Here is a 14,676-nt window from a genome sequence, read left to right on the forward strand (position 1 = left end):
CCAAAGCCCCAGCTCCCTCTTACCTCTTTCTTCCCATTCCTCATCACTTTGTCTTCAAGCCGCATCATCAAGCAATTCGTCGGTGCTTTTCGCAGGTGAGTACTTGAATTTTCACTTTTCAGTTAACATACCTTTGCGTCTTCTCTTCCATCTTTTCCTAAACCAAGGGTTCATTCCACGGTTGACAGATCTCTGTTTTTTTTTTTTTTTTTTTTTTTTTTTTTTCCATGTGAAGCGCTGTACCGTGGGTTTTTAATTTTTGGTTTAATTGTACAGTATCTGCGGTTACATTCTTATTCCGTTGATTAGGGTTTTGGTTTTAATTCCTTAGAAACTTCCATTGGCGGTTTAAGATTTGTGCCACAACTCATAAGCATGTTCTTTTAGCTGTCACGTTGGCAATGCAATTTTTCCTTTAAATTCAATTTATGCATCGCGATTTGGTATTGGAACTTAATTTTGTTTGTTGAATTGGCATTTTCGAGCTGAATGAAGGCTTTTTTTTCTTTTTTTAGAAGATCATATAGACCAGTGTATTTACTTGATTACTTCTCTGTGATGGGGAGGACCTAAGCATGCTGTTATCAATGGGAAAGGAGGAAACAGAAAAAAAAAACATTGGCTTGGCTATATTTTATATGTTAACTTTATTTATAATTTTTTTTAATGAAATTAATGTGTGAAATGAAATTGTGGTATTATTTTTTTAATTATTTTAAAATCTAGAATTTTATTTTGCCATGATTCTTTTAATATTTTGGATACGGGTTCAGATATTTTACCCCCAAATCCCTTATGATTAAATTTCCAGTAAAAAATGCAAAAAAACAATTGGGTTTGGGCAGGTTCTGGTAGTATGCGGATGGTAGTAAACGGGTTTGGGATGGTTACATGTGGTAAAGGATAAATTCTAATCGTGCTTAGGATGGGTTCGGGTATTACATATATAATTGGATTCGGGTTTGGCTACCCTTATTTTCCAGGTACCATTAGTTTATTGGTTGATTTTAATTGAAAGAAGTCCTTGTCATGAGCAATTTGAGTGACTTTTTTTTTTTTTTTTCTTTAAGGAACTTTGTCAGCCTATAGTTTAATAGCTTTTAGCTTAAGTATTGCGCAGGTGTAGATTTGAATTCCAGCCTTTATAATCTTCCAAAATTTATCTATAATCAGGAATAGATCTTGTGGACAGGCCTATGCCCTCACTATGATGTTTACTTTCCATCTTCGGTGGAATTGCCAACTCATTTGTGTTGTGAAGAATACAAGCAGTAGAATACAGCCTGGGAAATCATTTGTATGATTGTATGATTTCATAAATGAATTCTAATTTCGTGTTTTTTTTTTTTTTTTTTATAGGTATGTATATTCCATTTGGTTCTTCGAGCCCTTGACACTGTTGGTTTGTCTCTATCTCTATTATCTTTAACCTTACCAATTTGGTGCGATTTTTCTTACATCATCAGGTGTCAAATTGGATTTGAAGTTGCTATCTTTAGCAATAGATCTATTTTATTAAATACTCAGGAGAATTTTAAGCTGAAGGCAAGTATATATCAGCTTAGGTTGGGTTGAAACTGAGTGAGGTCCCTTTTTCTCTTTGCATTTTTCAGCATGAGAATTTGTTTCATTCATGGTTGTATAAGCAAACAGGAGGCTTGATTACATTTCAAATGCCTTTAATAATCTTCTGCTTGCAATGAATGCCAATTGTTGGATCTGAGATAATATTTTAGTTTTACATTTAAGAAGATGGATCTTGTCATTGTGAAAATGGACTAGTACATCATGCCAAGCGGCCCCATGTTGCATGGTAGAACCAGAAACTCTCAGGCCACCATGTTGTGCAGGGTTTGAGAAGATAGAAGAGAAATATAGGTTTTATTTTAGGAAAAATTGTTATTTAGTCTTTCTATTTTATTCTTTAGTCCGTCTATCCAATTTAAATTAAGTTTTCTATTAGTCAATGTGATGCAATGTGTAGTGTGTAGAGATAATTACATGAACAAATCTTCAAAGAACAGCAAAGGTTTAATCCAAAACTTCAAGAAGAAAGAGATAAAAATAAAGTAAAGAAACTTTATTGAAAATTGAAGAAATAAATAAAATTACAAATAAAAGATTGTATGTTTATTTTATTGCTATACTAATATCTATTTTTTCATGTCCTTTAATTTTAATGATTATTATGTTTTTTAATTTTATACTATTATGCCATATAATGTAGTTATTTATTTATTTATTTACTTTGAGGTGTTAAATTTTATACAATAATTTACTGACGGAATTTGTGTATTTTTTTTTTTTTTTTCTGTCTCATTCTCTTTTGGTCACTATCTCTCGTTATTTTGTCCCTTGCTTTGATATCACAGGTAAGTAATATTTTAATATGGCGTTTTAATTTGTAGATGCATGCATATCAATTTTTGAGGTGATAATTTTTTCTATTTGTAGAAATTTTGTAACATCTCTCATTGTTCTCTGGGTGCAAATTTTATGTTGTGCACTTGGAGAACTAATGGGAGATGCTGCTGGAATTTTTACAAATATATGACATGTCATTATCTGTCTGTTATTGGTAGAGATGATACAATTCTAATTGGGTTAGGGCCTTACCTTTCAACGCATGATTGGGGATATGATGTAATTCTGATATATGACATATCATTACTAATATTCACTTAATTATTACACAGCTATTAGGAAAATGGGATCAGATCGGAGATGGATGTATGCTAGGTTAAAAGATGGTCTATTGACCTCAGAATTCATAGAAGGTATTGAACAATTCATAACATTTGCTAAGCAACATCCAGAGTGGATGGATGGGGATAAACTGAAGTGTCCATGTAATCATCGAAAGTGTCAGAATCGTAATTATGCTTATGAGAATACAATTCGGTTACATTTGATGAAGCATGGATTTGTGCCATATTATTATAAATGGATTCTACATGGGGAACCCCGCACAAGTAATATTGATAGTCAAAACATAAATGTTATGATAGCAGAGTCTGTTCAAGAGGTTGATAATAGCACAAGCAATACCTATGAGCAAATGGTAATGGATGCAGCAGGTCCTGATTTCTTTCAGGATGTAATGGAGGAGCCTCCAAATCCATCAGCTCAAAAATTGTATGACATGTTGCAAGCTGTTAATCAAGAGGTGTGGCCAGGTTGTGAAAGCCATTCGCAGATCTCGGTTGTTGCAAGGATGTTGAACATCAAGGCGTAACATCATTTGTCGAGAAAGGTGTTTTGATGACATTTGTCAACTTATGAAAGAGGTGTTCTGGGATGAAAATTTAATGATCAAAACTTTCTGATCTGAAGAAGTTGGTTCAAGCATTGGGCCTACCTGTTGAGAAGATTCATTGTTGTACTAATGGATGTATGTTATATTGGGCTGAAGATAGTGAGTTAACGAATTGCAAATTTTGTGACCATCCACGGTTCAAACGACATAGTCGAGGCGCTTCTAATTTTCAAACCAATGTGCCACATAAGAAAATGTACTACTTTCCTCTCACACAGAGATTGCAAAGATTATATGCTTCGAATGCAAAAGAAAAAGAAATGAGATGGCATGCTGAGCATGACCATGAAGATGGGGTAATGTGTCATTGTTCAGATGCAACTACATGGAAGCATTTTAATAAAACACATCCTTCATTTGCTGCTGAGGTTCGGAATGTAAGGCTAGGACTGTGCACCGATGGGTTTCAACCATTCGGTCAGTCTGGACAACAATATTCATCTTGGCCAGTCATTGTCACTCCTTACAATTTGCCTCCTTGGTTATGTATGAAGGAAGAGTATATGTTCCTAACGGTACTAGTTCCTGGTCCGAGAAACCCAAAAGACAAATTGGATGTGTACTTACAAACCCCTTATTGCGAGTTGAAACAGATTGTGGGAAGTTGTAGTTGAGACATATGATGCATCTAAGAAGAATAATTTTATTATTATGTTTGCGTTATTATGGAAAATAAGTGATTTCACTGCTTATTCAATGTTATCCGGTTGGAGCACAGCAGGCAAGACTGCTTGTCCATATTGTAGGGACGATTCGGATGCATTCACATTGACAAAGGGTGGTAAACAATCATGGTTTGACAATCACCGTAAATTCTTACCACTAACCATCCTTTCAGACGGAATAAAATTGCTTTTAGAAAGAACAAGATTTACAAAAAGTGCTCCCCCCATTCTATCTAGTGAGGAAATTTTAGAACAAATAGAACATCTAGGATTAATGTGTGTCACAGATATGGGGTGCAGATGAGAATAACAGTTGCAAAGCAAAAACACGGGTTGGAAGAGACGGAGCATTTTTGGGATTTGCCATATTGAGTACTAACATGCTTCGCCACAACTTGGATGTCATGCATATAGAGAAAAATGTATTTGAAAATATTTTTAATACTGTGATGAATGTTGAAGGGAAGACGAAGGACAATGCAAAATCAAGAGAAGATTTGAAAGAGTTTTGTCACCGACCTGAGTTAGAGAGGGATATGGCAACAGGAAAGTATCCTAAAGCATGTTACACATTAGACAAACAATCAAAAGCAGTGTTGTGTGAATGGCTTAAAAATCTTAGATTCCTGGATGGTTATGTGTCAAACATGGGTAGGTGTATAGACATGAGAAAACTAAAGTTGTTTGGGATGAAAAGCCATGATTGTCATGTCTTTATGCAAAGATTACTCCCAATAGCATTTAGGGAATTGCTTCCAAAAAATGTGTGGCAAGCATTGACCGAATTGAGCAATTTCTTTAGAGAGTTAACTTCAACAACACTTAGAGAAGAAGCCATGTTACAGCTCAATGAAGAGATTCCTATTATATTATGTAAACTAGAGCGTATATTCCTCCAAGTTTCTTTGACTCCATGGAACATCTCGGTGCATTTGGCTTATGAAGCATGGATTCTGGTCCTGTGCAATATCGGTGGATGTATCCATTTGAGAGGTAACTAGTTTAATGTATTGTTGTATACTATCATTACATGGAGAAATAAAAACTTTGTTGTGACTAAATAGTAAATGGTACAGGTACCTTAGGAAGTTAAAAAATAATGTGAAAAATAAAGCCAAAGTGGAAGGTTCCATATGCAATGCATACTTAGTTGAAGAAGCATCGTCATTCTGCGCTCATTATTTTGAACCCCATGTCAACACAAGGCATCGAAAGGTTCCACGCAATGATGATACAGTCGAACATATGGATGAACATCTAGGGAATCTATCAATTTTCACTCATTCCGATGGGCTATTGGGAAAAGGAAAGGTTAGATATCTCACAGAACAAGAATTTCAAGCAGCACAAATGTACATCTTGTTGAATTGTATAGAAGTAAAACCGTACATTGAGTAAGTTTTTCTAATATTCAATTATTATAATTGTTGCAATGCCATTATTGATTCCAAACATGTAATTAACTATTTTCATTGTGTGCAGCATTTTTGTTAATGAGTTACACATGGCCAATCCAAATATCAATGATAAACAAGTTGATGAGAAACTAGAGCGTGAATTTGATAAGTGGTTCAATAAATATGTTCACAATCCCTCCAACAATATATCAAGCCAGTTTTTAAAGGATCTATCAAAGGGTCCATTAAGAAGTGTTATGTGCTACAATAGTTATGTAGTTAATGGTTATAAATTTCACACTAAAGGTTATGGTTCGCATAGGGCAACGATGAACAGTGGGGTATGTATCAAGGGGACTAATTACAGTACTAATGAAAGTGACTACTATGGACAATTAATTGAAGTGCTACGATTGGAGTACCCTGGATTACCAATCAAAAGAATTGTATTGTTTAAATGTGATTGGTTTGATCCAACACCAAATGTGGGAACAAAGATTCATCCAAAATATAAACTTGTGGATATTAATCATAAAAGATCCTTCAATAGGTATGAACCATTTGTTCTTGCTATCCAAGCTGCTCAGGTGAATTATTCCATATATCCAAGCTTAAAACGTGACAAGGATGATTGGTGGGCTGTGTTCAAAATCAAAGCGAGATCTGTTATTGATCTTCCTGAGCAAGTGAATGTGACAACTCCCCCTGCGCGGGAAGAACCATTTCAAGAAGATGAAATGGAAGTCCCTTTGATTCAAATTGACGATGATGATGATCAACAACAATACTTGAATGATCAAAACGGTGTACTAGTTGAAATTAATGAAGAGGATGTTGAAGATGAAGAAGAGCTTGAATTGGACTCAGAAAGTGATGAGGAATGCGATGATGTATATGATAGTGATACTAATTAGAATTAGGTATTTCTCTTAATGAATTTATATTTCTAAACTTGAAGTATAAACTCTAACTAATTTCATCTGTATTATGTATCATAAGTTGAATGAAGCTAACTAATTAATACAATTATTTATGCAGGATGCGAGGCAACGGTCGCAGGGGAGGTTTGTTGGGTCATTCACGGTCAAAGCGATTACTGCGAGGATGAGCCCAATGATCAACTAGACCAATCTACACGAGTCACCTCGGGTTCCTTCACGATCCACGGGAGGTCGGCACGAGATCGGAGGGTCTCTTCGCTTCAACACAAGATCGAGCTATACCTCCACCTCCACCGCCACCACCTATTACCCCATCTTACGAGCACGCAATTGGATCAACCTCGGTCATGAAGGTCATTCAGTTGGGGCAGCACCAATATCATCGATGGATGGCCTATCACTCACTACATTTGGAAGAAAGAAAAGAATAAAGCTCATTAATGGCACGTAAGTATTTAAAATTAATTAACTTTATCTATGATTTGGTATTTCATATCATTGGGAATTGAAATCTTGTGTTTCTACATTTACATAAAATCAATATATTTCTTTGTCTTTCTTTTGTACAAAGTTACATCCATCCGAGGAATGTGCTAAGAAGATGAAGAATATCTTCAAGGAGAGGATGGACCCAGGAGGGCCTTTGTTGGAAAACTATCACGCCTGAAACAAAAGAGTTTTACTGGGATGAATTTCAAGTAATAAAATAAATATTTAAATATTAGCTATCAGATAACTAATTTGCATAGTTTATGAAACCTCAAAAAAGAATGTTATGAACAAATATCATTTAAGTGATGAGAATTTGTGAATTAATGTAAAAGAACACAATTGAAGTATATTAATGCTTAAATGATCTATATGTACAGCTTGTGTGATATTGAAAATATATATTGTTGTGAGTTGTTGTAGTTGGGGTGGATGTTATTTATTGTTGAGAATATATGAAGTGTTTTTAACAGGTGCAATTAATACCTAATAACTAGGTTGGATTGTCCAAAATTTAGGGGAAATGCTGTCAATTTTTTTCTAAAATATTATCATACTAATACAACTGTCTTAATTTTTATTTATTTTATACCGTAAATACTTTGATTGGCAAGAGGTGACTCCACTAGTAAAGGAAGCTTGAGGCGTAAGGCTGCAGAGCGCTATAAGGCCCTAATGTGCAATGTCAGGAAAGGAAAATCCAAGGTCATCGTGCCTAATAGTACAATGCAAAAATGGAAGGAGGCATGGAGTAGCCCAGAGTTTAAAGCCAAGAGCCATCAATTCACTGCTAACCGTTGTAGTGAGATAGGGGGAGTTGGGGCAGGCATCTCTAGACACACAGGGGGTTCAGTTTCACATGCTACTCACGCAGATAGAATGGTAATGATTTCATATTTACTATAGGATGGTAATGATTTCATATTTACTAGTTTTGTTATTGTCTGTCTACATATTAGTAGCAAATAATCGAACATTATTATAAACATCACTAAAATCATTATATCTTTTCAGGAAGCCCAGCTTGTACGAAGACCTTTTCCTTATGAACTTTTCCATAAGACCCACACTAGGAAAGGCACCTCCGATATGGTTGATTCACGAGCGCAATCAATTAAGGTAAGTGAACAAGTATTTTATGTCTTTCAATTATATGAAAAAAATGAATAAGTGAGTTTGTTTATTCAATTGCCAAGAAAAATAAATTTAAAATATGTGTATTGACTTATGCAGGATGCATTTTTGGCGCTTAAGGAGCAGTCGTCTCAACCACAAGAGGGGTGCAGTGACCCTCCTATTGTAGATGAGGTCGCACTATATTATCAAGTTGTGGGGGGGGAGAAGAAGAACAGGGTTTATGGCATTGGATCTCAAGCATCAATTTTTTACCCTAGCTCATCACATGGATCATCTTCATCGCATCCTATTGTGCTCGATCGAGGCAATGCAGAAGAGATTCAACAATTGCATCAGACTATTGCAACGCTCAAGGATAGTTTGGTTGCAATGGAGGAGAGAGATCGACAACGCGAGTTGATGCTAGAGGAGAGATATAGACAACGTGAGCAGACATTGGAGGAGCGCATGCAACAAATGATGCAAAACATGATGTCACAAATGATGCAGTGCGATTCATGACCCCAACTCCACATGCGACTCATCAAGATGATGGTAGAGAGGTGATAGTGGTGATGAGTGATTATCTTGTTGATGACAAGTAGCTTGTTTTTGTTATTATGATATTTTATTTTTCCATACAGTATATTATTGTCATAACCCTTCACTGTCATATTTATATATAATATTGACTGATATTTGATATTTGATAGCCTGATATTATAAATATTATGATATTGAGCATTTAAAATTAATATTATATTATATGCTTCAATACAGGAAATAATATATTAAATAAAAAAATAAAAATTTTCTACTAGTAATTTGAAACGGATTAAAAACGAATTTTTCCGTTTCTAATCCAACAACACAAGTATCGGTTTCAGAATTTAGAAACCGATTTGCAACGGAATTTCTGTTTCAAAAAAATTGAAACCGAAATATCAGTTTTTAAATTAAAACGGAATTTGAAACCGAATATATGCGGTTTCTAAATTTGAAACGGAATAGTGGTTTGAAAATAGATTCAGAATTTGAAACGGACGCCATTTTCTGTTTCAAATTCATTTAGAAACTTGCGGATTTAAAACTGAATATTTCGGTTTCAAATCGGTTTCTAAATGTATTTAGAAACCGATTTTAACTGATTTGAAACCGAATATTCGGTTTCAAATCTCCTTTTTTCTTGTAGTGTATGCATAGGCCTAGGTTCATCTCAACTACCACTAAAACTTATGGTTTGAATAGTAAGGATACGAATCCAGCACAACAAAAATCTACGGGGTACCTAGGGTTAAAATCTATGGCTCATGGGCTTTATTAGGTAGGAAAAGGGTCACCCATGCGAGAGCTTGTCCATTAAGCACAACGGCCGGAGCTATGGCTCTTTTATATACTCGAAGGTACAGGCATGGGGTGCTAGCATTCACCAATTCGTCATAGCTCGAGTAGAGCTATGGTTTCCTTGGCTAGTACTAACGGGGCTAAAAAGGGTAAGAGTGATCCGTGTGATAGTGTAGTGCAATGCAAAAAGTTTAACAGAGGAATAATATTAGACTAATAGAAACATGTTGGAGTAACTATCCATTTAATCCCCAGTGGAGTCGCCAAACTGTAGGGGTGAGGAGCGTGAGGCGAAATATCATCCATTAGAATTATATAAAATGCACCAGGTAATGCCCAGGAAAGATGGTGGAGTCACAATGGTCTCACTTAAGTACCACCTCCTTAGACAGCATTTCCTAGACATGCACTTCATACAATCCTAATAGAATCAAACCACTGGTAAGTACCGTCTTCCCATAACACTACCACGGTACTAAGGATTTATGCCACAAAGGCATAGATAGACAGGAGTCGCCACCCGGGTAATAACCGGGACATATTCAGTGTTTCTTCCGAGGGTCATGGATGGCAACTTACTCCTTGCAGAGTTTCCACAACCGTCGTTACCATAGCCCAATGTCTAGGTTCGGGATAGTGGGTACGTAAGGGGAAGGTGTTAGGCACCCCTTACGCCTGGTCTAACCTCGTTAATTCGAGTGCCAGTCCTCTACTAATGTTTCTAGAAGTCTTGTTTATTATTCCTTTATTAAACTTTATCCTAAAAATGCAATTCTAATCCTACACACGCAAGTAATTCACAAAAGGATTGTTGTTTACACACAATTTTCATGCACAAGTAATTCCTATCTATGGGGTTGCTAATTATTTAAATGATATTTACCAGATGACTAAAATTAATTTATTATTGAGAATTTAATTCACAAACAAATTCAATTTCAAATAACCCTACGTTTCTATTTAACATAATTAATTAATTTTCACCAAGTTACCCTAAGGATAATTAAACTAAGTTAATTATGTACATGTGTAATTTATTCTAATATCACATAAGGCCCAAACAATCACAACCTAATAAAGATTTCTAACATGCAAATTTATTTTACAATTACCAAGTATTAAATTAAATTTATTTACATGCCAATGTTAGTTTAATTTACAAACAAGATTAATTTTAATTTACAAAATATTTATTTAAATTAATTACATGCAAAAGTCAGTTAAATTAAAAATAAAGTTAATTTTAATTTACCAAATAAAAGTTCTATTATTACTACAATTTCATGCCAATGGTTATTCGAGAAGTTTAGAGCTACTTACCTGTTGGTAAATGCATTGCCATTGGGGCAAGCTACCCTTAAAAAGGGTCTTCTCTTCTAGTATGGCAATGATATCCCAAGCGTACGCCCGTTTAGCTCCATATAAGCTACACGCAAATGCCCTCTTTGGTACTTATCTTCGGGCTACTTACCAATTTTGTTTGTAATAAAAAATAAAGGAACTAAAGAAAATAAAAGAAATAAAGAAAATATTAATAACAATTTACATTGGATTCTAACTCTAGTCTCCTAAAGGGTTAAGATTCCTAATTAGTTACAACTACCTAATGGTCTAAGTCTTCTAACATGATCCAAACACTTTATAAAACTTCTTGAATTAAAAGAATACATAAAATAGATCAAATATCAATTAAAACCTAAGAAAATACAAGAACATGCATAAATATACAATTTTCAAATTCTGGCAGATTAACAGTAGCAAGAAATTCGATTTTTTAAAAATAGTTAAACATGCCTAAAAATCATAAAAAAATTACAGAAGATAGCCTACATATCATACAATAACATAAAATTTATAAATCAAACAAAACCCTAGCCGAATGATCTACATAAATCGTAACTCTTCTAAGTGACAGAATCGTACTACTTTTTTGTAAAATTCATAACTCATTAACCACAAAAGATATGAATGCAAAACCAATTGGAAAAGATTCATAAGATTCTGAAGTTAATTTTAGACACTAGATTTGCACAAAAATATTAAGGAACAAGGGAGATATGGGCTCCACAAGTTGGATATCCTGCAAATCAGATTTTACAGGAACCCTAACTTCAAACAGCCATAACTTACAAAATATTAAAGCTTTTTTAGTGATTCTTGAGCCTAAAATTAATGGAATTTCGTGTAGAATATGAATATAATTTTTACAAATTTTTTACAGATTCAGAAAATAAAGAAAAATAATAAAAATACGAGAGACAGAAACTAAACATGTGCAGAGTTGTGTATCCCCTCAAATTAAACATGATTACATGATCAATATGAACGTATAAAATAAATTGAAGACAAAGAGCATAGAATTAAAATATTGTGTGGCATAGATCTTGAATCTTGAAAAGAAAACAACAAAAACTGACCTTCCAGAAATCTTGTATGAAAATCTTCTTGAAGAAAAGAAAAAATAAGGAAAAACTCAAAGAGTCTTGAATATCTCCAAATTTCCTGTAGCTCTGAATTTTCTCTTCCTCTTTCCTTTCATCCTCCTTTCTTTTTTTTTTTTTTTCTTTTTCCCTCCTCTTTTTTTCTTCTCTAGTAGGGTATTTATAGGGTTTTGGGAGAGAGGTGTGATAGGGTTTTGAGTCTTAGGATGATAAAGTTTAGATGATTTAAACAACTACAATTGCAGAGTTCGAATAAGACTGGGATATGGGTGAGGTGTTTCAACCAATAGGAAGACAGGAAAAAATGGAAGGCACCAATAGGGAGTGAGGAAGAGAGTGGGGTCAAGGAGGAGAGAGATATTTTGTTATTTTAATTTTTAGAAAATAATTAAATGGGTCCCATTTAAAATTCCTAACTAGGCTTTCTTAGGCCCATAGAGCCCAATTAAACTTAATTAGATCCATTTAAGAACTACCCATATTAAATTTAAACAAAATAAAATTTTATTTAAATTTAATTAAATTAATTTCCCCAAAATTTTATTATTATTTTTATTTTTTTCAAGATCATGCCACGGAATTAATAATTCAGCTCCATGCCTCCAATTACATCTTACAGTCATATATAATTTTTCATCATCGGGTTTCCCACGGCCTCAATGCACATACTCATCACAAAATAAGGGTCTACACACGGGGATTTATGGATGGGCATGTAAGGTTAGACCCCTCTTTTCCTTGATGAAAAGCAAAAAACAAGATTGAAGATTCACTAATTAAGAAGCCCAATAAGTTGGTTGGTCTCACCAGTCCCTGTCCCCATGCACATCAACATTGCTTTTGTTTTCCGTATTAATAATTAATGCTTTCATTTATATTTAATGCGTGCGTTGAAAAATTTTTCTATCACACAACTAGCAGGGATGGAGTTAGGGGTGGGCCAAAGAGAGAATCCTCTTAAATTTAAAAAATTTTTAAAGATTTAATGATAATTTTAAAAAAATTTTATTTTTATATTAAATTTTAATAAATATAAAATCTTAATTATTTTAAAATTTTAAATAAATTTAATAGTAATTTTATATAAATTTTATTTTATACTTATAAAATTATTATTATTATTATTAAGTAATTAATTCTTTCAATTAATATTTAAATAAATAATTTATTTATAAATCATATATTTTATTTAGATTTCCTAAACTAAAATTTTAGCTCCGTCACTGACAACTAAAATGAAATTAAGCCATTCCTTTCTATCCTTTACTAACCCATCCAAGTTGTTGGGAGCACCCTTATTAATTAATTTATCACCTTTTTTTTTCAATCTTTTAATGAGTACAATTAAAATTTATTAAATGTATTTATTTATTATTAATTTTAGGTTGAAAATTATTAATAATATATTAAAATATATAATATTGCATCAAAACTGATATAATATCACATAAAAAATATAATTTATTATATTACCAATGCAATTAATATTAGTAATATACTTGTATATTTAACAAACTTTGCCTACAACCAAACTTAATCCAATTGCTAAAGTCACTCAGACAGTAGGTGTCAGATTTGAGTATCTAATCTCTGAGTTCTTATATATATATATATATATATATATATAATGAATTTTAATAAGTATACTTTAAAAAAAATCATTAATTTTTAAATAATTAATTTATCACTTTGCTTTACGTGCATGCAAATTTCATCTAATTAATCCTTATTTTATACAATGAGCTTTAGCTGATTCATTGATATTAGAATTGTGTGAAGTTTGAGTTTTAAATAGAATTAAATAAACAAATTAATGTCTATGTTATTACTGGTTTTCCCTTTGAAATTGTATTTTAGGAATTGAGTGTCTTCCATTGAATAGTAGTTTAATACTTTACCTATTATAGAATAATGGGGCAATAGCTTTTTGAATTTTCATTAGCAAATAAATGTTATATTCAATCAAATAAAATGAAGGAATTATATAATATAAAAAGAGAAAGAATTAATTATTAGTGATATTTTAGCCATTTAATTAGTATAGTTAAACAAATACATCATTGAAGCGGTTTGATTTGAATCACAAAATACTTCAATATACAAAAATTTCTTTGTCAAAAAATTTGAGGAAATTAACTGCAAAGCCAACTTACCTAACAGGCTATTATCCTATCACGACTATATAGGATTTAATTAAATTAATTGAATGTTTATCCCAACAACTCTTACTTGTATTCTTACTTATACTTAGGCATTTATGTGACAGTTTTACATTGAAATTTAAGAGTTAAAATTATTTTTTGAGAAAAAGGTATTTGAACCTAATTCATGTATCATTTTAATGGGCAAACAACCTAAATTCTTGGAATTCCCATCAATGTGAGCTCTTGAGGAAGATTAGCTTGTCATCCGTAGAGTAACTTTTATCCGTTGAGTGATGGCCTTCCACTTGGCACTGTCAAATCACTATACTTGGCACCATCGAATCACCAAGGGTAGGTTGATAACTCATAATAAAAGGCATTCTCCTAATAAGGCAGATACTTCGGATCCTGCTTGGATGAAATAGAAAATATTGGCTATAAATAGAAGTGCGTCTTGCATGAATTGCAATGAAGTCCAATTAGATCTATGTTTTTGAGGTATTCAAATTAATATTATCAATTAGAATAATTAATGGTTAGCTTGGTAAGCTCTTTGTTCATTTTCATTAAGAAGGAGAAAAAAAAAAGGATAAAAAACTATTTACAAGATAGATGTTGCTAAAAAAACTATTTTGTTATTTCAATATTTTAATAACTAAAACTTATAAAATTTAGATTCCTTTTATTTCATGTAAATATTTTCTTAAAAAATATTTTTCATATATTTATTTTTGGCACTTGGACACTTTGAAAAATGGATCGATAAAAAATATTTTCTTAATCAAAGAGAAAATTAAGATATTTTTAAGAAAAATAACTTCAT

General features: G+C 32.8%; 2 protein-coding genes across 2 annotated transcripts; both read left to right on the forward strand.

Moving 5' to 3' along the window:
• Positions 1–5,285: 5,285 nt before the first annotated feature.
• On the forward strand, positions 5,286–6,460 carry LOC131170592 (uncharacterized). The gene is made up of 3 exons (XM_058129993.1): positions 5,286–5,375; positions 5,464–6,298; positions 6,417–6,460. Exons 1-2 carry the CDS (start codon positions 5,332–5,334, stop codon positions 6,290–6,292), a joined length of 873 nt encoding a protein of 290 aa, XP_057985976.1. The 5' UTR covers positions 5,286–5,331; the 3' UTR covers positions 6,293–6,298; positions 6,417–6,460.
• Positions 6,461–7,455: 995 nt separating this feature from the next.
• LOC131170227 (uncharacterized) lies at positions 7,456–8,446 on the forward strand. The gene is made up of 3 exons (XM_058129295.1): positions 7,456–7,690; positions 7,823–7,927; positions 8,042–8,446. The coding sequence occupies exons 1-3, from the start codon at positions 7,484–7,486 to the stop codon at positions 8,444–8,446; spliced, it is 717 nt and encodes a 238-aa protein (XP_057985278.1). The 5' UTR covers positions 7,456–7,483.
• The last annotated feature ends 6,230 nt before the right edge of the window (positions 8,447–14,676 follow it).

The sequence above is a fragment of the Hevea brasiliensis genome, chromosome 11 (assembly GCF_030052815.1).
Source record: "Hevea brasiliensis isolate MT/VB/25A 57/8 chromosome 11, ASM3005281v1, whole genome shotgun sequence".
Lineage (NCBI taxonomy): Eukaryota > Viridiplantae > Streptophyta > Magnoliopsida > Malpighiales > Euphorbiaceae > Hevea > Hevea brasiliensis.

Bases quoted from the DNA above. Each gene is read 5' to 3' on its own strand.
- LOC131170592 (XM_058129993.1), top strand. From the start codon at position 5,332: ATGTACATCTTGTTGAATTGTATAGAAGTAAAACCGTACATTGA. The intron at 5,376-5,463 runs GTAAGTTTTTCT...CATTGTGTGCAG, and splicing joins GAAGTAAAACCGTACATTGA to CATTTTTGTTAATGAGTTAC.
- LOC131170227 (XM_058129295.1), top strand. From the start codon at position 7,484: ATGTGCAATGTCAGGAAAGGAAAATCCAAGGTCATCGTGCCTAATAGT. The intron at 7,691-7,822 runs GTAATGATTTCA...ATATCTTTTCAG, and splicing joins CTACTCACGCAGATAGAATG to GAAGCCCAGCTTGTACGAAG. The intron at 7,928-8,041 runs GTAAGTGAACAA...TGACTTATGCAG, and splicing joins CACGAGCGCAATCAATTAAG to GATGCATTTTTGGCGCTTAA.